Source organism: Equus quagga, chromosome 18 (assembly GCF_021613505.1).
Source record: "Equus quagga isolate Etosha38 chromosome 18, UCLA_HA_Equagga_1.0, whole genome shotgun sequence".
Classification (NCBI taxonomy): Eukaryota; Metazoa; Chordata; class Mammalia; order Perissodactyla; family Equidae; genus Equus; species Equus quagga.
Genome location: NC_060284.1, coordinates 49,755,530 through 49,782,864, shown reverse-complemented (window position 1 = coordinate 49,782,864; position 27,335 = coordinate 49,755,530). Strand labels below are relative to the sequence as shown.

Below are 27,335 nucleotides of genomic sequence, written 5' to 3'. Positions count from 1 at the left end.
CTGGGAATACAAACAGGTATTCCTGAACTGAGGTTGCTTGCAGCCAAATGATGGGAGATGGATGTGCAATCAAATAAGGCAATAGAGTGATGTTGGTGCTGTAATAATGGATGTTTAAGTTAGAGAGGAGTAAAGAATAGGTGATCAGTTAGCTTAGCTCAGACACAACCAGCTTCTGCTGCAGGGATGGCTATACAACTAGACACATTGCAGGCTTTCTGGAAATACTTGTCAGTTGAATTATTGTTAGGTATTCTGGGGACTAGGGATAGACTTGGCATTTTCTGAGTATAAACATCATATGCTTTTTCTTTGAGACCTCTTCATCAGAATGCCTTTTTGAGTTATTCATTGAGTTATCGTCAAAGAAAGAAAGAAGGCCACCTTGAAGTTTTTTGAGTTTCATGTGCTTGTGTTGTGTCTTAGAGATTTCAGATGATCTGAACATTAGTTCCTTTTGATAGCTCTCTAAACTGGTATCAAAAGACCTCTGAAAAGACCAATTCATCAACTTGTTTTACAACTCTGGTGGCCTGGGACTAAACTACTTGTTAATCACAAATTTCTTGCTTGTAAATTGAAGACATACTGTTGTTCCTTGTCATGGAGCCTGAGACCTTTGCAACAGTCCTCCACCCTTTGCTATTGTGGTGACCTGCAGTGTGTCCATAATGTTTATCATCCTTCAGTTTGGTCTTTTTTCAGGCAGAGCAAACTGATCCTTTTTTCCATCTTCTATTACATTGGGTCAGCTTTCTGCATCTTATTCCACAAATTCACATCCTTGAAGCTTGAATGCATCAGGCTAAGCACAATTTGCTCAATATCATCTTGACTTTACCTTTCATACCCATATTTTACTAAGGCTTTTCATTGTCCTTAATCTCTTCTTTCTACCCTTGCTTGTCCTAACTTTTATTTTCTGATTAAACTTTTTATTTTTAAATAATTGTGATTACACATGTAGTTATAAGAATTAATATAGAGGGGCCAGCCCGGTGGCGCAGTAGTTAAGTTCGCACGTTCTGCTTCTCGGTGGTCCAGGGTTCACCGGTTCAGATCCCAGGTGTGGAGATGGCACATCTTGGCAAAAGCCTTGCTGTGGTAAGCATCCCACGTATAAAGTAGAGGAAGATGGGCATGGATGTTAGCTCAGGGCCAGTCTTCCTCAGCAAAAAGAGGAGGATTGGCAGTAATTAGCTCAGGGCTAATCTTCCTCACACACCAAAGAAGAATTAATATAGAGATGCCCTATACCCTTTACCAAGTCTCCCCCAATAGTAACATCATCCTGTAAAACTATTGTACAGTATTGTAACCCAGATATGGGCATTGCCCATAGATAGAGATAGAGAACAATTGCCCTACCATTTTGACTTTTTGGTTCCTTCTAATTATTCTTTTCCTTACTCATTTCTTAGACTCTTCTCTCCTCGCTCTTCTCACTTATATATTTAATGTCCCAAGGATTTAACTGAGTCAAGCATCCTACAAGACTTATCTTCTCTTTGACAGGTTGGCTAAATTCTCATGTTGTCAGAGTTTCTAAGAATAGCAACTTCCGTTCTTCTTTAAATTATTTGCCTGGAATAAATATTATTTGGGTGGCTCAAGGTGGCCTCAAAATTCATGTGAGGGCCTGGTCTGCTGTGATTTCTGCTTGACTTAATTTCAGGCGGGTCACATGAAGGTGAAGAATGTATGGGGGCTGGTGTGGTACTAATCTTTTGAGACTTAAGAGCCCTAATCAAAGTCACTTTTTCCCCCAAAGGACAGTTCTGCACAGAGGATGTGGACGAATGCTTGCTGCAACCCAATGCATGTCAGAATGGGGGCACCTGTACCAACCGCAATGGGGGCTATGGCTGTGTATGTGTTAATGGCTGGAGCGGAGAAGACTGCAGTGAGAACATTGATGACTGTGCCTTCGCCTCCTGCACTCCGGGCTCCACCTGCATTGACCGAGTGGCTTCCTTCTCTTGCATGTGCCCAGAAGGAAAGGCAGGTAAGGCCAGTAGAAGGACAGAGCTGGAGATCAGGGAAGGGACGGGTGAGCATTCAGAATTTCTGCCTTCTCTTCATCCTGATCACTGTGTCCTTTTAATTACCATCTGTAGGAACATGTTGCTTAATGCTGTTCTGGAAATGTAATCACTAGCCAAAGTGCTATAAAGTTAGTCTTCTTCCTTAGAACTTCTTGTTCTCGTCTAAACTCTGTGCACCTCAGTGTTTCATCCTGCAAAATGAAAGTTAGTTAACTATTGCCTTGGGAGCATCTGTTGACTTCTTTAAGATATTAGGCTGAAAGGCACCTCAGAAATTAAGATTAATTTTTCAGAAATTAAGACAGAATTACTAATAAATGGATTTGGGGACTTCATTTTAAGAAGAAATAATCCATTTACTCAGAAGGAGTTGGCAGAAGAGAAGCACTTAAGTGCATTCCACCTCTCAATGTCTATGGAAATACTCCTTTAAAGGATAATTTTTACCAACTGCGAAGTTAACATTGCTCTAGCCTCTCAGTTTTAACAGCTTCTAGTTCTAGGAGTAGAGAGCAATGAAGGGAGGAATGTGATGGAAGAAGATAGCTTAGTTGAGAGAACTTTGTGCCCAGCAGTTTTGAAATGTTCTCATATCTATGTCTTTCCAAAAACCCCACCTCCAGCTTTGTAGAAGAAGCCTTACTTACCTGTTCTTAAGCTAATTGCAGCCTGGAAAATCCAGTTCCCATGTGAACTACGCAGAATATTGAGCCTAGTAATAACTTCAGAGTCCTGGGAGCATTTGAGCCTGGAATGTTGACACTATTAAAAGGTTGCCTTAGTACAGGCTAATGATGTTGAGCAGTTTTTTTATTCTGAGGCTAGTGAAATGTTTTTGGCCCCGTGATCATCAGGTAGCATGATTTTAGGAAAGCAGGTTGCCAAATAAAATACAGGATGCATACAATGTTTGGGACTTATAGTAAAAATTATTTACTATTTATTTGAAACTCAAATTGAACTGGGCATCTTCTGTTTTTACTTGCTAAATCTGGCAGCTCTATTTGAAGGAGATCTCCATTTTCCTGTCTCATCATCTAACCATCTCACTTTCTGGACAACTCTCCCCTTTAGGAGAGGTCTAGCAGAGGGCTCAGGGTCAGAGCACTAGGGTTGTTGCAGAAGCCCCTCGCTTTGCTGATGGCTGCAGTGTGTCCCTAAGATTGCGTCAGACAAAAGGGAGAGTTGCTGCTCAGTCTCCATACTGGATTTTGATAAGTCCATCACAAGGTTTCCCCTCCTTCTTTAAAGAGAAAACTTCCCCAAGTAAGTGACCTTTTCTCTTTGTTCTCATTGTGTCCCCCCCACTGCTCCCCAGGTCTCCTGTGCCACCTGGATGATGCATGCATCAGCAATCCTTGCCACAAGGGGGCACTGTGTGATACCAACCCCCTGAATGGGCAGTATATCTGCACCTGCCCACAAGGCTACAAAGGGGCTGACTGTACAGAAGATGTGGATGAGTGTGCCATGGGTGAGTATATGGAACTTTTCCTCTTCCTCATGGTGTCTGTCGAGCTCGGCAAGCATTTAAACTGAAGCACGTTTTACTGTAGGGCCATATTTCACCCAAACCTCAGATCTCTCCTGTCACATGCCTGCTGTTTACAACTCACCTGTCAGTTTAACCACATATTCTCTTCTGGGAATTGAAATATATGGAAGATTTGTCCTTGGTTATTAATAGAAAGCCCTGCTTTAGTGACAGTTTGGGCAAAAGAACAGCAGAGACGTGCAAGCATTGAGATTGCCCTAGTCTGTCTTATTTCTTTATTTTTTTTAAGGAAGGATATGGAAATTGAGAACCAGATTATTAAAGGCCTAGCCCTCATGCTGTAGCAGTCAGATGTGCTTCTGTAGTCCACATTTGTGGAAACTCCATCAAGTGCTTTGATCCCGGTAATTGGTGCTTGTGTCTTCCAGCCAATAGCAATCCTTGTGAGCATGCAGGAAAATGCGTGAACACAGATGGCGCCTTCCACTGTGAGTGCCTGAAGGGTTATGCAGGGCCTCGTTGTGAGATGGACATCAACGAGTGCCATTCTGACCCCTGCCAGAATGATGCCACCTGTCTGGATAAGATTGGAGGCTTCACATGTTTGTGCATGCCAGGTACATGGGCCCATCAGTGTGTGGGGTCTATACAGGGGGCGCTGCACTGTGCTTCTCTTAGGTGGAGCACTCAGTGTAGTGTGTCAATTCCATGAGCTCTGTTAGCATTTAATTCCCAATAATGACAGGGTTCCCAGCCAAGGGGACCCTTAAGGAGTAAGGCTGTGGTAGAATTCTTAGAGCTATAGAGACCAAATTAAATAAGCCCTCAGCATCATTTACATGTAAGAGAAGAATTCAAAAGTGATTGTTTTTGTGCAAATATTCTTGGATTAATACACGATTTACCACATGAATCCTGTAAACAGTAAGCTTTCCTCATCCCCTGATATATTACAAACACCATACCATTCCATTTATAGAAATTCATTTTACAGATAATTGTAAAAGAACTTGCCATTCATTCATAGTGATGTACACATGCTTTGTTATATTCTGGAGCTCTTCTGCAAAGACTGTTTCTTGAGTCCTCAGAGAGCACAGCCAAATCCAACTTAAAATGTCAGCAGACAGTGGCTGCTTTGCCTGGTTAAGGATGCTAGCCATCTAGCTTTGGGAGGCCCCCCTGACCTTCACCTGCACCCTGAGAACAACAGCATCTCCACCTCAGCTGGTCTTCAGGAACATGGAGTGGAGATCCTGAACATGAGTGGCCTGAGACTGTTCTGAAAGCAATGCCTGGACTGGTCAGAGAATGTGGGACAGTCTTTGTTGGCATGCCAGGTCTTACCTGTCTACTTACTTGTCTTTGAAGGTAACCTCTTCCCGCTCTTCACAGTGACGTGGATATCCCTGTCTGATGCTAAGTCTCTTTCCCATCATGGCAGAGTTCCCTTTGCCCTCTGCAGAAATGTTGATTCTCATAGAGGATGTAGTCATTTTTGCCAGTTTGTACTTTCTTGGCTAGAATATGCCTTTCTCTCTTTCTAAGCCACTTGTGTGGTCTGTTTTGTTCAGGTTTCAAAGGTGTGCATTGTGAATTGGAGATAAACGAATGTCAGAGCAACCCTTGTGTGAACAATGGGCAGTGTGTGGATAAAGTCAATCGCTTCCAGTGTCTGTGTCCGCCTGGTAAGTGCCCACCACCTGCCCCTGTTTTCTTTGAAAGCGTAAAGCTGACTGACCTCAGGGAACGGAGGAGGGAGAGAATGTGTGTGGGCTGTACATGAGGAAGTCATTAAAGTGAGCACTTTGGAATAGGAGTGTGTGTGTACAGAAATGAGGAATTTGTTTCAGCTAATATATCTTCCAAATCCTTTGTGGCCAAAAGTCCAAGTCTGTTCTGAATGGCCCATGACCTCTCTGTCTGTGTGTATATTTCAGAAAGTTCATACCTCACAGAAGCCTTCCTTGTAGGCTACTCAGAAGTTTATGTTTTTCCCTTGGGTCATATTCTTGAAGCCCCTCTGTGAGATGATTATTTTTAGATAGTTCACCCATCGATCCAGAAACAAGTCAATTTTTTCCAGAGAGCACTCTTTCTCACCTTTTGCTCCCCAAAGCTATCGTTGAAGACATGCCAAATTTTCTGCCATAGACTATGGCCTCTTTTGTTGTTTCTTCAGAGGGAAGGTCCTAGTTCCTCTGAAGCTGCACTCACTTGTTTGAAGGCTCTACCTGTAATCATTCAGTCATTAACTACAAGTGAAATCTGTGCTGGGAAGAAACAGATGTAGAGACACACACAGGTGCCTCTGATGCGCTGAGCTTCGCCCAGTTATTCCAGTAACCTGTTAGGGACAATAATTTTACATTTGCTGACTCATTGATATTAAGCCCTGCCAGTAACTTAACCCAACTCTTTATGGGCATGATTCTCATAATAAAGGAAGACATAGGATAATCCTTTGACTTGTATCATCACCGTGCCCTTTTAAGGTTTCACTGGACCAGTTTGCCAGATTGATATTGATGACTGTTCCAGTACTCCGTGTCTGAATGGGGCAAAGTGTATTGATCACCCGAATGGCTATGAATGCCAGTGTGCCACAGGTAAGATTTTTCTCACTTTTTATTCCCCTGGTAGGTCTACCTGAACAAAATAGGAGACTGTCCTCTTCTAGCTGCCCTACCAGGTCAGTCCACTAACAGGGGCTGCTCTGTGTTTAGCGTCTTCTGGCAAATTTTTTTGCTGCTCTCACTGTTTCCTTCTATAACACCTGCCTCGTTCTCCACAATAGTGGCCTGGCCTGGACATTTCCATTTGGTGTCCATGTCTTTCTGGGACAGATTTTGGCAGCGGTGAGTTTCCAGCTGGCTTGACTTACTCTTTTGGGAAATAAAAGAATTCCAATTGAAAGCTATTTTTCACTGAGGCTTCTCAGCAGGAGGCCTGTCTGTGTTTCTTGAGGCAAGTGATTGAACAAAGGCCCAGAAGTCTAAGGGCGATTGTGTGGAAGTGCAGAGGTTTTCTGCATGAAAGACGACTCACGGTATGAGAGTCAGGTGTGTATCTGAACAGGCGAGGGAGCTCTGTTTGGGAAAGTCCTCTTTCCTGACTTCTGCTACTAGAACCAAAAAGAATCTGTTTATAAATATTCTACATTTCCGATCTATGGCCACATTTCTCATTTGGGAGTGGATTCGAATAAGCTAATTGTCCCCTATTATACATTTGCTTCTGCACAGACCAATGTTGTAGAGTAAGACTAGAAACTATTAGAAGAGGTGATTTCCCAGTTTCTTTTTTATCTGACTGCTTAAGAGAGAAAGAAGTTATGAATATAATTCAAGACATTTTTCTTATTTTAGAAAATGGATTCTTAAAGGATTTTAAACATCATGTGCATGATTTCTTATCACAGAAAAACAAACTAAGTCACAAAAATAAACACAGAGAATTAATATTTCAGTAGTAGTGGAACATTACCACTTATTAGGTCCATTTAGAACAGGCCCTGTCAGATGAATCGCTTAACTTCCTTTTCTTTTCATAGCTGTTGTCTCTGGTTGGAGAAGTTCCAGATTTTGTCCTCCTCTGACCGGATTATGCTCATGGAGAATAACCTTCATTGGAGAGAAATTAAAAACCTTAGACTCATATTTAAAAAGGAGGCAAGCCCTATTAGTGTCTTTTAAAAGAGATTTAATGTTGAATGAAGGAACTTCTGTTTATCCCTTTTTCTCTTAAATGCTCATAACTTGTTCATTCATTTTATTCAGCAAGTATTTATTAAAAACTTACTATATATGCAGAGCACTCTGGGAGGGGTTGAGAGGAATAAGAAAAGTTCTCTGTCCTCTAAGTTCAGAATTGGGAAGATAAGGTCCATGAGACCATTAATACAGTACCTGTATGTTGGGTTTGAGAGAAACAGAATATAGAGGTAAACATATAAAGGAAAAATTGAGAGCTCTTCCTCACTGAAGTCCAGTATGAAACGAAGATGCAGTTAAAGCATCTCTAATGAAACCATTGATCATTTAGAAAAAGTTATGTGAATTCTTTAATTTGATTTGATTAGGCTTGCCTTATAAGTCAACGCACGTAGTCAGTTTCAACTGCTCATTGCCTACAATGTGAATTGTTTAAGACGTGGGATGTGTAGGGTAAGTGGATGTGGCTACACTTATGTTCAGGGGTGGAGTATCTGCCTTGGTTTTTAAGCCTACTTGGTAAAATTCCTTCCAAGGTTTCACTGGTGTGTTGTGTGAGGAAAACATCGACAACTGTGACCCTGACCCTTGCCACCATGGCCAGTGTCAGGACGGGATTGATTCCTACACCTGCATCTGCAATCCTGGGTACATGGGCGCCATCTGCAGTGACCAGATAGATGAGTGTTACAGCAGCCCCTGCTTGAATGATGGTCGCTGCATCGACCTGGTAAATGGATACCAGTGCAACTGCCAGCCAGGCACGTCAGGTAAGCTCGCTATGTTTTTGTTCCCTTTGGTGTTTTCACTGTTTCTCAAAAACAGTTTACACAGATGTCTCAGACTCTCTTGGCATATGCTTAGATGCCTAAAAAATAGTCCCGATTCAGAGAAGCACAGCCAAAGCCACAGCCAGAAACATCTCAGAGGCAGATGGCTCTAGCCAGTGGAGAAATTAGAGACAATAGCTTTACAAAGCTGATGATTTTGTGTATGTGTTTTTCATTTAGAAGAAGCACACCACTTCAAAAAATTGAAATTATTATTTAAAATTGAAAACCATTTTGCCTTTGTGTCTTGATTTGATTGTGTTTTTTTCTTTAACCTCCACCCCACTTAGATTAATGAACTTGGTCTTTTCCCCTCCCTCCCTCCCTCCCTTTCAATTTCTCTCCCTTCCTCCCTCCCTCTCTCTCTCTCTCTCACTCTCCCCTCCTCCTGCCCTTGCAATAGTTTTTTCTGTATTTCAGATTCCGTTATCTTTAATGTGACACTTTTCTTCTGCCATTTGTCTCTGGTGGGCCTTGGGCATCTTAGGGGATTGTAAGGGAGAGGAAAGACTTTGCTGCATGTCCCAGTCATTGTAAATTAGAATGCAGAGCTGCTGTTTCCCATCCCAAGTTCATTCTGTTTCCTGACTCCGGTTGAATGACTGCTTGTTAGTTGTGAGGGCATGCTGCTCTTTCTGGGGAAATGTTGAATTATTTTCTCAGGCAGTAGCATTTCACAGGTTTCACTGGATTCTGTTTTCCTTATTCGAGGAATAATTATGGTCACAACTGTGGTTAATGGACAGAGAAGTACTGTGTCTCAGATCAAAGGAAAATGTATTAGTGGAAGATTAACTAGTGTGTGCCTTTGTTAGAAGGGACCTGCCAATAGAAGGGAGTGATTTATTGAGAACTCATTCTCAATTTAAGGAAAATGGTCTATGTAGGGGGCAAAGGTGGGGGAGGTGGTTCGCTGCCCTCATTTTATTTTGTTATTTCCAAATCCATTTCTTCAAACTTGTCAAAGGCCCTGGTCTTCATCCAGGACCTCATACATGCCAAGTTTGAAAACAAAGTCCTTTTTGAGTTGCTCAAGCATACGAAAAACATCCCATGCCTTCACAGTTGAAAATGCCTTCCCCCTCCCCGCGTTTAGATAACTCACTAAAAGGACTGAATAGATCTTTGTGAAACCTTCCAAAAGCAATTTGCTTCCGGGCTGGTCCCCAGACATGAGAAATTGCAGTACGAAAAGAAATTTGAGAGATTTACAAGCAATTGAATGGATGCCTTTAGAATGGTGGAGCTGTTTTAGGTTTTGCTATCATTCCCATTATAACAACGTCCTGGAAACCTGGGTGAGTGGTGGGTTGGCAAGCACTTGGTTTTTTCTGGGATTGTATCTTTATGCCAGGGTGTATCAGGTGTGTTCCTTGGGGAGGGCAGAGAAGGTATAAGTAGCTGTCAGTGAGAAAGACAAGAAGTAAATATGAGTGGTGTGTAGACAGCCTAGAGAAGGAAGGCCCAGAATTTCAGAAAACTGCCAAATCCATTCCTGTGGCTGTTTGAAGAATTCAAGCAAAGAGATGCAGGCAACATAAAGAATCTTGGTCTGTAATTGTTGGAGAAAGACCTGGCGTGTACTAGGTAGGGGCCTGGGTGAAAGGATTCATTCAATTAATCATTATGAATAGACTCTCGAGTTCTAGAGTAAGAATCCATGACCCGTTCATAATATGGTCTAAATTGGTAGGTTGGCATTGGAATGAGTGTGTAGACGGAAGGGATACTTTACAATTTGCTGGTTATGATTGTGGTTTCTCACTCACTGGGTACTTAAGGTGACATATGCTACCCAGAATCACTTCTGTTGCTTTCTTTCGCCTCTCATCTTATGATGGGAACCTGAAATAAGTTTTTTTTGGGTTTCAAGTCACCAAAACCAACTTGACTAGCTTAAAGAATCATTAACAAACAAGTAAACAACAACAAAACAAGCAGAAAGAATTTCATGAAAGCACACAGAAGCATCTTACAGACTCCTCACAAGAATTGATCCACAAGGCTTTGCAGAGCCAGGAGTCAGGGCCATTTGCAGACCATAGGTCACACAGTTCATATTCCAACATTCCAGTGAGGGAATCTGATTGGCCCAACTTGGGTTGGGTGTCTGTTCCTGCCGGAACAAAACTTGGCCTTCAGGGCAGAGTCACACTGGACCACTCTGGCTTCCTGGGGTCTGCCTTGGTCAGTTGTTGTTAAATGGAGGTTGTCAGCCAAGGGCTGGACACATCTCCTAAAGGTAGCCACTTGTATACAAGGAATATGGAAACCGTTGCCTCGTTTGTGGCTAGTGAGGCAGTATAGCTTCATTAATCACACAATGACCAGAATGGTGTGGTGAACAGTATAGAATCCAGAGAGCTGGGTTGCATCCTAGCTGTGCTGCCGTAATTGTGCAAGTCCATGACAAAATGGGTGTAATGCAACGTGATTTGGTGTTTGAGTGAGAAGATTAGAGAAAAGTTATGCAAAGAGAGAGGCAGAATACTTTGTACGTATTAATAGCTCAATAAATTTTTAATGTGATTATTGTTATTAATCAATATTAATACTAAGTATGAGTGAATCAAAAATATGGCATTTTGTCATGGAAGTTTCGTTTGATAGTGTATATCCTTATTACCAGGCTTTATTTTTAGTTTTTAAACTATCAAGGTATTCTTCTATGATACCCAAAAAGCATCACTAAATTCATGTTAAATAAATAATGAAATATCCTATTTTTACAAAATAATGGTTACAATAATGATTGGTATATTTCTATTGTTTAGTTACCCATATCTGCAATTAAACATTTCTTAACATAGCCAAACTCAGTCATTCGTCTGGGAATAGACCAGGAGGAAGGCAGCATACCTGGGAGGAAGTTACCGTACACTTACTCAAAATCATAAGATTTATCCTGAACTTTAGCCCATAATAGTGACAGTGAGTTTCAAGCTTACGGTGGTGGATACAAGTCCAAAAATTCCCATTTTCACATGAAAGCTTAAGTTTTATCTTTGGAGCCCAATACTGTCAATTGTTTTCCTTGAAATGACAGGTTTACTTCTTTCACTTAATGTTTGCTATGTACTTAGATCTCAATAGCCCTGGTTTCTCTGTCAGTTGTCCTTTCAATTAACATGAGATTCCATGAAAAAAAGCAACTTTTCAGTTCAAGACCCAGATGGTCACACAACTTCTTTTCCTGGAGACGGCATGCCACAGAATTGTTTTATGAGTACTTCTCATTTTGTCACAAGGAACAGTAGATGTATTCTCAAGAGCTGAGATATAATAAATTATAATGCTAATAATTTTGACTGTTTTAACCGTGAATGCATGGAGGTGAAGACTACAATGACCACTAGTACAATTTGGTGCCACTGCCTTGATTCCTGCGAAGATGTCAGCAGTCCTACCTCCATTGCTTTTGCATCATCAATGCAAATGGCAACACAGTGAAAAAGGCAAATAGTGACTTAGTATGATTAATAAAATCATTTTGACCTCATGATCCCCCTGACAGCATCTGGAGGATTGCGCTTAGAGAACCACTGCTTCACTCCATCCAGGATTGGCCGGGCACTCTTTAATTTCTTAACACCTAGTGTCATAAGCAGAGATCACTGATATTTGTGTGGTAATGTTTCGTGGTTTCTCTTTGCTTTTATCTTTGCAGGTGTTAATTGTGAAATCAATTTTGATGACTGTGCAAGTAATCCTTGTGTCCATGGAGTCTGTATGGATGGTGTTAATCGTTACAGTTGTGTCTGCTCACCAGGATTCACAGGTACTGCTCCTTTTTTTTTTTTCTTTTAAAGACTTTATTTTTTTCCTTTTTCTCCCCAAAGCCCCCTGGTACATAGTTGTATATTTTCAGTTGTGGGTCCTTCTAGTTGTGGCATGTGGGATGCCGCCTCAGCGTGGCCTGATGAGTGGTGCCATGTCCGCACCCAGGATTCGAACCAACGAAACACTGGGGCGCCTGTGGCGGAGCGCGCGGACTTAACCACTCAGCCACGGGGCCAGCCCGGGTACTGCTCCTTTTTGCTGGGAGGTCCCACCTTCAGCCCCATCACTTTGAGAAAAGAGCTTCTAAAGGAAAGTTACTTTTCTAATGTTTCCCTGTTTCCTATTTTTTTTGTCTCTTGGAAGGTTAGAAGTTTTGTTTCTGTGCTTCTCTGGCCCAGTTTTCTACTTGCAGACTTTCCGTAAATGGTAGCATGAAACTCCTTGGTTAGGATTTTTAGACCATGTGTTTATAGCTACCTGAAAAGAATTTCTAGTCAGACCATGAGTTTCTGTCACTGTCTTGAGTTATATAATAGCTTCCAAAGCCCACCTTCATTTTTCTACACTTAGTAGGGAATGATTTCCATAAAGACCAAGCCAAGGTAAACGTCTGTAAAAACACTGAATGCATTTTTCTGAGTGCTTCTTCTTATGGGAGATTGTTGAATAAGGCCAGAACTTGAGAGGACCAACCTAATTTGGCTAGCACAAGTGAGATTTTTTCCCCCAAAGGAAGAAAGTAAATGGCTAAAATGAAATTGGTTATAATAATTCTTAAGTTATAAGCAGCTAGAGCATTTATGCGCACACACACGTGTGCACACACACAAACTCACACACATCTTTTCTCTCTTCTGATGCTAATAAGATTATCTTTATCTTTTACTCTGATCAAAAAGTGCTAGAGGCTGCTGAGGAAACCTGAGGCCTCTTACTGACATACCTGTTTGTCACTGGCACTATCAGAGGGCATATACTGTGCCCATCTTATTCTTTCAAGACAGTGCCGCATACAAGCAGACACTAACATGATATTACCATTTAATAAATACCATGTGGTCATTTGCAACCGATGTAAGAAACTTCCTTAGAGCTTTTTAAACTATAACATCAAAAGGCAATCAGAGCCAGTTGAAGTGGATGCCTGCCTCTCACTTGCCAGGAACTTACTTTCCTCTGTATTTCACAGTCCTTTCTCCTGCTTGGTATGATTGTAGACGCCAGGGAGGAGTGTTTGTGACCCACCTGGGTCACTGTAATCCCTGTTAAATGGAAGATTACTCAGAAGACAAGTGTGATGAGAGCTCTCATGTCTCACCGAGCAGTCCTGGTAACCAGGATGTTCTCCTGTGTCTTGAAACTTCTTACTCCAAGATTAAGTGAAAGCCAATTGAATACACAAAAATTCTTGATAGGATAATAGGTGCATTTTTGTTAAATAAGTAATAAGGAGAGAATAGCTACCATTTATTAAGGACTTATTTTGAGATAGGCATTAAATCAAGTGCCTAATCTCATTTAATTGTCACTGCGTTTATCATTCCTATGGTATTGACGAGAACCCCAGAGCTTAGAGAGCTTAAGTAGTATTGCCAGCATACTATGGCAAGGAATCTGCCCCAGGCAGTCCTCCAGAGCCTGCTCATTCCCATTTCACTGGGCAGCCCAAGTGAGTGAGTGCCTCTTGTGCTTTCTTTTTTGATATAAGCCTTAGACTGGAATTATTTTTTTTTGGAAATGTCAGTGTATCATATTCTCCCTCTTTTTAACATTCAGCAAACCAGGAAGGTTAAGGAGGGAGGACATGGCTAAAAATATTCTAAAATAAGCTTAAGGTGTAGCATGAAACTACATAACCAAAAAATGGAATGTTTTGGTTACTGGGTGGTACCCTGTTCTTGGAACTGTTTTCCATGTCTGGGTTTTTTTTGTTTTTTTTTTCTGTTTTTTAAAATCAGCTCCTAAAAATATCAGAGACAACTTTGGTGTATACTTGTGAAGTATAAATGTGAGGTGTTTTACTCTTTCCTTTATTTTATTTTAATATTACTACTTTTTCTCTTCTTTTTTTTTTCTTACCATTTTAATAGCAGCTTTGACAGATTTAAGGGAGGGTTTTCTTTTTAATAAGACTAAATTCTCTGTTCTCCTCAAACCTTTTTATACTTACTGATTGAATGGGGAAAGTAAGAAATTATGTGGTACTTCTGTAAACTACTTTTCCAGTTTTACCTTCATGTCCATTATTTTACTGACTTCTCTTAACAGCCCGTAAAAGTAGATAGATTGGATAAGAAACCAAAAGCACAGGCAACAAAAACTAAAATAAACAAGCAGGAATACATTAAATTAAAAAGCTTCTGCGCAGCAAAGGAAACAGTCAATATGTTAAAGGCAACCTACAGAATGGGAGAAAATATTTGCAAACAATATATCTAATAAGAGGTTAATATCCAAAATATATGAAGAACTTGTACACCTCAATAGCAAAGAAGCAAATAATCCAATTAAAAAGTAGCAAAGGACAGGAAAAAAAATTTGTAACTATGTGGTGACAGATACTAACTAGAATTATTGTGGTAATCATTTTGCAATATATACAAATATCAGATTACTATGTTGTACACCTGAAACTAATATAATGTTATATGTTACTTATACCCCAATTAAAAAACACATTAGGCAGGAGTGACTAAACACAATTTTAGAAAATATTGTTGGAAAATTCCCAATAATTTCCAGGTAGAGGATTCTGGAAGTGTTCACTCTAGTTCTCAAAGCTGCATGATTTAACCATGGAGTGATTGTATTTTTAAGCTGTAAATCATTATTTGTATTTAGAAATCCAATATCATCTGAAACAGGTGAGTTTTGAAAGCTTCACAATTTTCCAAACCATAGTGATTTTCAAATAGCGTTTGAAAGGCTAATCATGAGTAACATATCTACCAGCATAGCTGGTCCTCATTATAGTGTCTTTATAAAACTATATAAAATTGCCAAAATACAAGGAGAAAACATAAATATGAGTTTTACAATCTCTTCTCTTTTTAAATCTCTCACAATAGTTTCTAATCAGTAGTAGAGTATGTAAGTGTTTATGAATTTATAAATGTTGAATGTGCAATTGCTTTTTGGTTCTCTGACCCTTAGTCAACCAGATAGTGGCGTATCCTGCACAGGCATACTGCCAAGAACAAGGGGAAGTGAAGAGCATTGCATTGTGGCAAAAGTGGTAGAAAATGAGTTCCGCCTTCAAAAAGATTTAAAGTGTGATCAGGAACCCAGACTACCTGCATAAGAAAATGACAAAAGACTGTGGAAGAAAGTATAAACAGTGTACATACATTCAAGAAATGCATAAGTGATGAAGGAAAACAAATAAATGTTTAGAATCAGGAAACAAAAATGGGCAAAGGACCTGAATAGATATTTTTCCAAAGAAGACATACAAATGGCCAATAAATACATGAAAAGATACTGAACATCTCATTATCAGGGAAATGAGAATCAAAACCACAATGAGATATCACCTCACACCTATTAGAATGGCTATTATCAAAAAGGCAAGAGATAACAAATGTTGGCAAGAACGTGGAGAAAATGGAACCCTTGTGCGCTATTGGTGGGAATGTAAAATGGTACACTCATTATGGAAAATAGTATTACAGTTCCTCAAAAAATTAAAAATAGGAACTGCCATGTGATCCAGCAATCCCGCTACTGAGGAATTGAAATCTGAAGGAATTGAAATTAGTATCTCAAACAGATATCTGCACACCCATGTTCATTTCAGCATTATTCACAATAACCAAGATATGGAAACAACCCAAGTGTCCATCAATGGATGAATGGATAAAGAAGATATGGCTTATATATACAATGAATATTATTCAGCCATGAGAAAGAAGGAAATCTTGCCATTTGTGACAGCATGGATGGGCCTTTAGGGCATTATGCTAAGTGAGATATCAGAGAAAAACAGATACTGTATGATATCATTTATATGCAGAATATAAAAAACATGAACTTGTAAAAGCAGAGAGTAGAATGGTGATTACCAGGGGCTGGGAGGGGAGGTGGGAAAATTGGGGAGATGTTGTTTAAGGATACAAGCTTGCAACTAGTAGATGAATAAGTTCTAGAGATCTGATGCCAAGCAAAGTGATTATAGTCAGCAATGCTGTATTATAAACTTCAAACTTGCTAAGAGAGTAGATCTTAATTGTTCTTAGCCCCAAAAAGAAGTAATAATTATGTGACATGATAGAGGCCTTAGCTAAAGCTACAATGGTAATCATATTGCAATATATAAATGTATCAAATCAGCACCTTGTATACCTTAAACTTACACAATGTTATATGTCAATTATATTTCAATAAAAAAATTTAAAAAGCTAGGGAAGTTTTTTTTAATCCCCATTTAACAAATAAGGTAACTGAGAAATAGAGCTTGATGTGTCCGTGTTGTCAGCTAGGAGTCACACAGCTAGGACTGTGAGTTCCAAGAAGGCAGGGACCTCCCTAAATCATCTTTTTAGCCAATGTCTAAAACAGTGTCTAGCACAGAAGAAACACTCAGTAAATGTAGTTAAATGAATGACTAGAACTCAAATGTGAGACTTCTGACATCTAATTCCCAGATTCTTGAGTCTGAGCTATACCATGCTTTCATTCATTAAACACCAATTTGTTGAGTACCTAAAAGAAACAACGGTTGACTTCTCATTGAGTAGTTACTGAGCCCAACAGGGTGCACAGTCTTCTGCTGGGTGGGCATTTCTGATGCCAGGTGGAAACTCTGTAAGCGTAGGACCTTGCTAGTGAAGCAGCTGTGAGTCCACATGGTAGACTGCACAAAGAGGCACTTAACCCTCTCGCCTAAAGATGTCTTGAAATTGATTCTGGAAAGAGTTTTAAAAGAAAACATGGGAGGAGTGGCTTCTGAGAAGTTGCTTCCAAAAAAGGACAGAAAAGGAAGGCTTTTTTCTCTCTTTCTCCAGTGGATTGCAGGCTGAGGGCATCTCTGAAGTTGAAGAGTTCTGGCTTATATCTTGGTGCCAGTGTTGAACATCTAAAAAAAATCGGAGGTTGAGGCTAAGGAAGTAGTATTGTAAAATAAGTTATTAATAAAACATGTAAGAGGAAAACAACAACCACTAGCAGATTATGGGTCTTTGCCACAAGAACCGCCAATAATGGTGTAGAGAGCAACGGAGGGTGAAAAAATGTTAATACCCATACTTTAACGGGCTGGGTATCTATTTCATTTGGAATTTCCTGTTCCAAATGCAGGGTTACTCTTTCTTAAATAAAAATGCATGTTTTTATCTGAATCAGAACATTGTACTCTTTGAAATTTATAAATTCCTTCATAGCAGTTGTTCATTGCCGTTCATTTATAGAATTATGGGTTATTTAAAAATTTGGTATTATTTTGGACTGTATAGTTAAATTTCACTGATTCAAAATTAACAAGGCAAAACTTTTATATAACTGGCACATTTTATTTAGCTTAAAGCAATAAATATCAAGGTTATAGCAGACGTCTTTTCAAAGTGCAGTCTTAGTATGTTTTAGAGGAAGAATATATTCACTTCAATTTCATATATTCTCAGTATTTACATTTTTACATGATGGTAAACTAATAATTGTCTATATCAGAGTTTCTCAGAATGTAGCATTTGAGCCACCTGCATTACTTCAAGACCCCACCCATCCCAGTCCATGGCGATGGACTGTAAGGATCTCCTTTTAAAACAAGTACTTTAAGGGACTCTTTTTGCACATTAAAGTTTGAGAACCACTGGTCTAGACTGGGAGACCCTGAATGTTTTTCTCAGTTATCAGAGGACAATAGAATTATACTTAAAATGTTCTTCTTCCTGAGGCAGAAAATGGATTAATATAACTCTAAGAATGAAAGCAAAATGGTTTTTCTTTTTAACCAATTTAATCATTATGTTAATAGTCCATTCATTAAGCATTCTAGTTAACTAAGATTTACCATATGTAGAAATGTAAGATGTTGGCTGACTGAAAAAATGAATTTGCAGTAGAACCAGCTGAAAACAGTGATAAGGAAAGCTTCTTTGACAATGCTCAGAACAGCACTAAGATGAGCAGGCAACTTTGTTAGCATTCGATGTTCTCTTTTTTGAATCTTTGCATATTTCTCTGTTTCTAAGATGGAGTGAAGAAAAAAAAATATGTCAAAACACAACACTGTTCCAGCATTTCGTTAACTTTGCTTCATTGTCATTTGATAAGCTGTTTGCTCTTTCGTCACATGGCACTGAGCGCCATTGGGTTTTTTTCTTTAAATCTTGACATTTGATGCCAAGGCATCTTATAGCTTGGCCAGATGAAGATCTCAACGCAATGTCTTATAGTTCTGTGTCTATTCCCTAAGCATTTTAGATTTGACAAAAACTATACCCCTCCTCTACAGGGCAGAGATGTAACATTGACATTGATGAATGTGCTTCCAATCCCTGTCGCAAAGGTGCGACATGCATCAACGATGTGAATGGTTTCCGCTGTATATGCCCTGAGGGACCCCATCACCCCAGCTGCTACTCACAGGTGAACGAGTGCCTGAGCAATCCCTGCATCCACGGAAACTGTACTGGGGGCCTCAGTGGGTGAGTAGCTGTCATGTATTAATAGTTTCTTATTGACCTGTGCCAAGCCATTAGGTTTTAGTACTGACCATACCCTGTAGAAGTCAGTCAGGAGCTTGAGCTGAGAATCGGCTGAAGATTTGGTAGTCTGCATTATAGTCTTCCACATCGCCACTTCTTCCCTATCTTTCAGTGCCGAGTAGGTGAAAAATAAGAAGGAATGCCTCTCTCAGGTGGGTAGTCAGCACAAGGAGGAGTCCAGCATTATTTTGAGTCTTTGGCAATTGTGCTTTTAGTACTTACTGCAAAACTGAGTTCTCAGGGATATTCTATTTGATTTTTTCCTCTGCTTAAAAAAAGCTCAACTCTGTTCTATCATGGTACCAAATGTGTGCCACTGAAGTAGAGTTGGTCTCAGCTAACTTTAGATGTGGCCCTAGTAAAATGTTTACAGTTTGCAAGCCCCTGAGAGTTATGTGATATGTTGGTAGGTAATTTTGTAGAATCACAGAGTGTGACATTAGGTCCCATGAGATACTTCTATACTCGTGCTGTGCTTGCCAGAGGACAGGGCTCTGGGCATTGCCTGTTGTCATACTTCCAACAGGTGAAAGAATGAAGAGTATATTTAGAGGTAAGTGGGAAATCAAGTTATTTCCAAGATGAATTAACTCAGTATTCCTGTTTTCAGAGTATGACAGCCTTCAAAGCATCCCAACCCAACTACACTTTTCCTAAGGATCTCTAAACAAGGTATCTCCCGATACCACGTTCTAAGTGCTAATGATGTTCAAATTGTGAACAATGTCCATATATTTCAAATACCTTCATTTTTCCCTGCTCAGTACCCTAGGTGCTTTCTAGGGCAGGGTTTCAGGTCAGAACAAAGCATGTCTCCAAAGTCATACATTCCCGTAGCTCCTCAGAGTGGCTTAGAGTCTGTGAGACTGACCTGCTTCCTGGGTGTCTGTTTTGCACCAGAAACAAATGATCTGAAGGATTTGCTTTACTTTAGTTTCATATATAAGAAAAGAAACCATTTAGATTTATCCATGTTAATGTGACTATCAGATTGGCCTGATATGTTGTACCAACCACTCTTTACACATGAAAGCTCACTATAATTAATGAATTTCTCTAGCATCTTTGTGAGCCAAGAAAGCACCAGGAAGGTCTATTTACTGAATATTCAAGATGGTCCCACATGATTCACACTATGTGCATGGTGACCCAGGTATAGGTCCATCAAAGAGGAGAAATGAGATGAGCTCACCTGTGGGCTCTTCTGTTCCTCATTTCTTCACCAAGTCCTGTATTACCTATGACTGAATTGGGTATTCATCCCCCCATGGTAAAGAATTCTATCTTCTTTCAGGTACAAGTGCCTCTGTGAAGCAGGCTGGGTTGGCATCAACTGTGAAGTGGACAAAAATGAATGTTTTTCTAACCCATGCCAAAATGGAGGAACTTGTGACAATCTGGTGAATGGATACAGGTGTACCTGCAAGAAGGGTTTCAAAGGTGCAACAAAAGTGCATATTTTTCTCTCTCTCTCTGTGCCTTTCTGTTGTTGCACACAGCTTGACTCCTTTCTTCCTTTCCATTTTCTTTTTCCTGTTCATTCATATGGCAAACATCAATTGAGCACTTAGTATTTGTAAGGCAATTGGGGAATAAAAAACATAAATGTAGATATAAATTCTAGTTTCAGCCTAGCAGAGAGGTGAGCAACTGAAATAGTACTAGTTAAGGTGAGCTGCTATGATTCCACTTATACAGCTTGGACAGGTGTTCTAATTGTCAGCCCCTTCGTGTGGGTTTGCTTCTATGATAACTCAAAAAGGATATCGGTAGTAGAATGAAAATATTGTTTTACTGTAATTATGATAGCAGTAATATCATAGGAGAATCTATGTATTCAAAACCCTTCCAACAAATTCTCTTGCATAGTGAGATATTCTTAGATACATAGTCACCTATGGCCTCCTGGAAAAAATGCAGAATAGTGGGTGTTGTGTAAAATTATTTTTTGAGTTGTCCTCAATCTTCTCTTAGAAACTCATGGGAGAGAAATCGGTGAATAAGTCATTGATATTTGCACTCCTCTCTCCACTTAGTCATTGATTTCCCTACTCAAAAATTGTGCCAGGCCACCGTGATACAGCAATATGTTTCAGAGTCAGGTTATCTGATTACTTAAAAATTTTCTGAGACCATTTCATCATTGATTTTCTGATATATTATATTACATTTGCAAAGAAACTTACAGGTATAAAAGCACTATTATTTCTTTGTCTCTTTGAGACTTGCTGATTAATGAGCAAAATAAGATCAAAATGTAAATCCACAGCTGTACAGCTGTTGAGGAGCAGAGTACAACTTGAACCCGGACCTCTGTACTCCCAGACCATCATTTTCTTTTTTTACGGTGCTGTAGTTCCTTCATGTTAGGGCTCTGTGCCAGGCCCTAGTGAAGATGCAAAGGTGTGTAATATTTGGGTACAGTCCTATCCCCATTGATGCTTCCTTTCTTTTCTCTTTTTCATAGTGGGAGTAGATTTCATGTCTTGGATCAGGGCAGAACAGCCTTTGGACTTCAGGAAGTACTACCACATCGATGGTTGAGACTGTGTATATGAAAGAGTGGGCATAAATCAGAGGCTTTGATTAATGTATTCACAAATGTTATTCCTTGATAATTTATACTCCCTTTTTAAGCCCTGCCCACATACTTTGTATAGAAAGAGCTTGTATTTAGATACAGCAGCAGATTATTCCTCTTAATAAACTTCTTGGTCCATTGTTAAGAAATACCTTGTATTTGGAGGTGCATTAGACTTCCAAGCTGTTAGAATATACTGTTCTTCCATTCATCTTTTTGACTAATTAAGCACTATCTTTGACCGACTGACTGTATGTCAGGGGCTTGTCACTGAAATGAATGAAAAAGTGTTCCACTGGCCTGAGGAAATTAATGTGATGTCTGAGGTGTTTAATTTTTATCACTGAGGATTGCTTAGTAATTGAGGTAATGAGGAGGCTAACACAGAGGTTCACTGTTTTTGGTTTTTCCCCTTTTCTGTTTACAGGCTTTAATTGTCAGGTGAATATTGATGAATGTGCTTCAAATCCATGTCTGAACCAGGGAACCTGCTTTGATGACATAAGTGGCTACACTTGCCAATGTGTGCTACCATACACAGGTGAGACCTGCAGGTGCCGGGGCCAGGGGAGATGCTTGGTCTTGCCTTATTGTGCCAAACATCTGAGTTTCAGAGTCACGGCCTGTGGGTCAAGATGCTGTTCCAAGGAAATACACCCTGGTCACCCTTCCTGCCCTCACTGACTTGGACGTGAGCTCTGAGAAAACACTGTGGCCTCCCTAGATGCAAGTGGTGGGGAAACTCATTTGCCTTCTTTGTACTTTAGGGTTTGAAATTTTCTTTTTAGTTCTATATTATAGGCTGGAATCAATGCATAGCAGATGGTTTAGTCCCTTATTTGCATGGACCCAGTGTCTTCTTGGCCTGCCCTCTTAGTCTTAGTTTCAGTTACACAGCAACTACCACTTGTTGGTAATTTACCATGTGCCATACACTTTATGTACTTTGGGTTATTTAATCTAGTGCTCACAGTAATTCTACAAAGTAGGAGGTCCTATTGCCATTTTATACATGGAAGCTAAAGCAAAGCAAAGTTATTTGCTGAAGGTCACATAGGTAAGTGGTAGATCTGGGATTCACCCCTAAATCTCTCTGAATCTAAAGCTTGTCCTCTTAACTGCCATTCTCTCCTCACATTCAGTACCACTACGTCCCATTCAGAGAGGTTTTGCCCCTTGGACGGTGACCCCACACACAGAAGACATGGGTGTGACTTCATTTCACATCGGGTGTCTTTGTTTCAGATGGTATTTTAGGTGTGTGCTTGGACATTTCTTGTCTTTTCTCCTGCCTCATTACTGCCATCTTGTGATTGGTTGTGTTTGTGCGGCTCACTTACCTCCTCGTCATCCATTTTCTTCATCCATGAGAAACAAAAAAGAAACCTGGATGATGGCTTTGCCTGTTTCTCCAGTGTGCAGCATGCAGGCAGGAGCATGGCTGAATTCTTGCTCCTCTGGAGTCTTGGGCTGTTAATAGCGACGCTAAGCTGTTGAGAGTGGCAGAGTGGCCAAAAGCATGCCTCTGTTACCTAAAAGACTTGATACTACATTGTTCCCTTTGTCCCTCTTTAGAAGAAATGTTCAGGTAGGGAATGTACATTTAGCAAGCTTGGTTGATAGAGTCAAAGTTATCAGAGATCTCTAGCTGTTTCCAGACAAGGACAGTCTAAGTAATGTCATTCCATAGTAACAATGCCGGTCACATGTGTTGGTAGTGAGAAGATCATCTGTCTTAGTCCATGAAGACTGAGAATTGGTGGCTGTAAGGAGATATGAGCAGGTGTCACCATGCTCAGTCACAGTATAGGCTTATCTGAGCATGACTTAGGTGTACAACTCATCTTGAAAATACTTATTTTGTCTTCATGCTACTCAGATACTATAAAAATATTTGGACTATATGCTAGCTATTGGTTTTTCTTCAGATAAGGATCCCAATAAAAGAATTTGCTGCATGTGAACTTTGGGAATTATATTAGACTTAAAGCTTACGCAGATTAGAATTTCAGGGCTGAGTATGGCTAAGGCTTCTAAGTGTAATTGAGTTTGGCCATCATGAAAGGAACTAAGCAGCATCACCTTCCCCATGAGCCACTATATCTGATCAGACATGTGAAAAACTGGTTGGGGATATCAGTGAAAATTTGTGATAGTATTTTTTTTTTATTTCTACAAAGTTTTCTGATAAAATTTAAAATTGAGTTAGTTGTAACTTGACTTTAAAAACCTCATATTCCTTTTAATAAAAGAATTCTTTTAATATTTTTTTGCTGGAAGCTAATATTCAGTATACTAAGGCAAGAAATATTTGTGGGCAGATGTCCATGGCATGTTGTTGATGTTGGTATAAGGAGGCAGTCAGAATTTCTTCACAGTTTCCCACCTCTAATGGCCTTCTGATCAACCCCATCACCTTCTGGAGCAGGCCAGCAGAGGTCATGAGGAGTAGGAGGCTGTGTTGCTTCTTCCCTGCTCACATGAAGGAGGATATGTGTGGCTGAGCTTCTGAGTACCCCTGAATCTTAGCTATGGAGATGCAGAAACTATCACTCCCTCAATGATGCAAGCATCCGCATCAGTGTAACCGCTCATGATAACACGAAGATGACAGCAACCCAGCAGCTGTTGAGCACTCACTCTATGTGCCAGGCTCTGTGCTAATAAGGACTTTGTAAGCATTTTTTCATTTAATCTTCAAAAACACTCTGTGAGTTACATATCATCCTAATTCCCATTTTACTTATGTGGAAGGCCCAGGGAAGATAAATAACTTGTCTGAAGTCACACAGGAATCAAGTCAGAGCCAAGACTCAAAGGACCTTAGGTCTCTCAGATTCCAAGCTCTTAACCACTACCGTAGACTTGAATTTGGAGAGCATACTTTAATATAGGATTTGGGGAAATTTCCTTGGCTAGTTCTCCATCATAAACTTTATCATTTGCTTTATAGGCAAGAACTGTCAGACTGTATTGGCTCCCTGTTCCCCAAATCCTTGTGAGAATGCTGCTGTTTGCAAAGAGGCACCAAATTTTGAGAGTTACACCTGCCTGTGTGCTCCTGGCTGGCAAGGTAATACCACAAGAGTGGAGAAACCAAGATCTTTAAACAAAGTGGTCATGTCATCAGATAACATGAAAGACCCTAGTCTTCTGAGGCCTGTCCATCTTTGTCAAGAACACAGACCTTGTACAGAAACTGGAATGCCTTAGAAAGCATTTCCATTTTTCGTGTCTTTGGGGCCCCCTAGTGGCTGGAAGATTCCAACCTGAGTCCGAAACCATGATGTTCTACAGGGAATTTTAGCTCCTGGGCAGCAACTTGGCAGGGCACAGAAGCCTTAAGGGACTTGCCAAAGCAGGAGACCAACGAAAATATCCATGGAGTAGCCCCATCCATCCCAGCTGAAGCTCAGGCCTCACAGAGATATGTATGGGAGGCAGCTTCCAAAGACTGGACCATTCATTGCCCCTGTGTTGTAGGTCAGCGGTGTACAATTGACATTGATGAGTGTGTCTCCAAGCCTTGCATGAACCATGGTCTCTGCCATAATACCCAGGGCAGCTACATGTGCGAGTGTCCTCCAGGCTTCAGTGGCATGGACTGTGAGGAGGACATCGATGACTGCCTTGCCAGTAAGTATGCCAGCCAGCTCCTAAACCCCCTGAGGGAGAGGAGAACACCCAGGGAGCACAGAAGAGCTCAGTGAGGCAGCTGCCTCTCAGTGCTGAGATGGGCCATCCTAATAGTTTATCATGTCTTTAATATTAGTATTTTAATAATCTTTTTGAAGCTAGTGGCTTTAGGAGTTGAGGCAATGCAATCTCTTTTCAGCATTCTCGTACTTACTGTTTTTCTACACTGACAAAGTGGGGACAAGGCTATGATTCCTTTTTTTTTAAGCAGGTCTATGGAGTTTGAGTTATTTTTAACATGCAGTACACTGTCAATATTTTAAATCTATAATTCAACAAGTTTTGACACATGACAACTGAAACCGTCATTCAGGGTAACAAACATATCTATGCCCCTGGAAGTATTCTCATCTCTTTTGTAGTTTAACCCTCCTTTTCACCTGCCTGTCCAGGCAACCAGAGATCTACCTCTGTCACCATTGATTTGTTGACAAGTTTTACAGTTTTGTATAAATGGAATCAGATAATGCAAACTCTTCTTTTGGGAGAGGGAAGGAATATGACTTCTTTCATTCAGCATGTTATTTGAGGCTCACCTATGTTGTGTGTATTAATAGTTCATTCTCTTTTATTGCTAAGTAGTATTCGATTGGTTAGATGTATTACCATTCACTAGTGGGCCAGTTGGCTTTTTTACAGCTTTGGGTGTTACAAATAAAGCTGCTGTGAATGAGTCTGTGAATATATGATTTCATTTCTTTTGAGTAATTGTCTAGGAGTGGAATATCTAGGAGTGGAATAGATTAGATGAATTGTGTGGTAGGTATGTTAAACTTTTTACAAAACTGCCAAATGTTTTCCAAGGTGATTGTACCATTTTCATTCCCACAAGCATTATATGAAAGTTCCAGTTGAATCACGTCCTCAGGAACACTTGGTATGATTACACATTTTAATTTTAGCCATTCTAGTGGGTATATGTGCTATTTCACTGTGTTTTTAACTTGCATTTCCCTATTTATTAATGATGTTGAACATCTTTTCACATGCTTATTGGCCAGTTGTATATCTTACTTGGTGTAGTGTCTATTCAAATCTTCTGCCCATTTGAAAAATTGGATTGTCATATTTTTGAGTGGAAAGAATTCTTTATATTCTAGATACAAATGCTGTGTCAGATATTTGCTTTAAAACTATTTTCTCCCAATCTGTAGCTTCTGTTTTGGTTTTCTTTTGAAGAGGAAGAGTTTAGTTTTGATGAAATTTAATATATTTATGATTTTCTTTCATAGTTCATGCTTCTTGTGTCTTATTTAACAAATTTTTGCCTAACTCAGGATCACTGGGGTTTATATCTTTTGATTTCTTCTAAAAGTTTAATACTTTTAGCACTCACCTTTAGGACCATGATCTATTTTGCATTAATTTTTACATATAGCATGAGTTTTAAAGGTTTTAAATATTAATTTTGGTGTGTAATTTTGCTAAACTTATTATTCTAGATTAGTTTAGGTTCTAGTTTAGTTTAGATAGCTACGATTTTCTTACAGAAACAATTATGTTATCTCTAAATAAATAAGATTGGTATGCCTTTTATTTCTTTTTAAATCTGTATACCTTTTTATTCATTTTTTTTTGCATTATCGCACTGGCTGAGACCTTTAGTAGATGCAGAATAGAAGTGGTGAGAGAAAGCCAGTCTTGTCTTGTTCTTGATTCTAAGAGAAAAGTATGTAGCCTTCTACTATTAAGTATGATGTTACCTATAGGTTTCTTGGTAGATGCCTTCTATCAATTTGAGGAATTTACCATGTACTACTGGTTTTCTGAGAGTTTCTTTCTTTTTATAATGAATGAACTTTTATTTTTTTCAAATGACTTTTTCTGTCTGTTGAGGTGGTAATACCATTCACTTTGCTCTTTTAACATAAGTGAGTTATATTCATTGATTTTCAAATGTTAAACAAATCTTAAATTTCTGGGATAAATTTTACTTGGTCATGATGTATTATCTTTCTTATATATTATTGGATGTGATTTCCTAAAATTTTGTTAAGAACTTTTGTATCTATGTTTGTGAGGGATATCATTCTCCAGTTTTCTTGTACTTTATTTGTATGATTTTGATAAGAGAGCAATGCTGCCCTCATAGAAGAAATTGGGAAGTGTTCTCTTTCTATTTTCTGGAAGAGTTTGTGTAGAATTGGTATTATTTCTACTAAACATCTAGGCCTGAAATTTTATTTCTGGGAAGATTTTTAACTATAAATTTAATTTCTTTAATAGATACAGTATTATTCAGGGTATCTATTTCTTTTTTATTGAGCTTTGGTAATTTTTTATCTTTCAAGGAATGAGTTTTACTTTAAGTTGTCAGAATTATTGGCATAGGTCATGCATAATATTCCTTTATTGTACTTTTAATGTCTATAAGATATCTGGTATTTGTACCTTCTCTCTTTTTTTTCTGATTCCTCTGGGTAGAAGGTTATTGATTTTAGTGATCTTTTTAGCAAACTCATTTTTAGTTTCATGATTTTCCTCTATTGTT

The 27,335-nt window shown here is 39.5% G+C and overlaps 1 protein-coding gene across 1 annotated transcript in view; it reads left to right on the top strand.

Annotated features, from left to right (window-relative positions):
* The window catches only part of NOTCH2 (notch receptor 2), a 153,355-nt gene that overhangs the window by 93,740 nt on the left and 32,280 nt on the right, over positions 1-27,335 (top strand). Inside the window, exons 6-17 of the mRNA XM_046645378.1 lie at positions 1,772-2,005; positions 3,364-3,519; positions 3,969-4,157; positions 5,115-5,228; positions 6,036-6,149; positions 7,790-8,023; positions 11,751-11,861; positions 18,315-18,507; positions 19,862-20,007; positions 21,576-21,689; positions 24,102-24,221; positions 24,632-24,784. Of these exons, the coding sequence (XP_046501334.1) occupies positions 1,772-2,005; positions 3,364-3,519; positions 3,969-4,157; positions 5,115-5,228; positions 6,036-6,149; positions 7,790-8,023; positions 11,751-11,861; positions 18,315-18,507; positions 19,862-20,007; positions 21,576-21,689; positions 24,102-24,221; positions 24,632-24,784 (1,878 nt within the window). The remainder of the gene's footprint in view (positions 1-1,771; positions 2,006-3,363; positions 3,520-3,968; positions 4,158-5,114; positions 5,229-6,035; positions 6,150-7,789; positions 8,024-11,750; positions 11,862-18,314; positions 18,508-19,861; positions 20,008-21,575; positions 21,690-24,101; positions 24,222-24,631; positions 24,785-27,335) is intronic.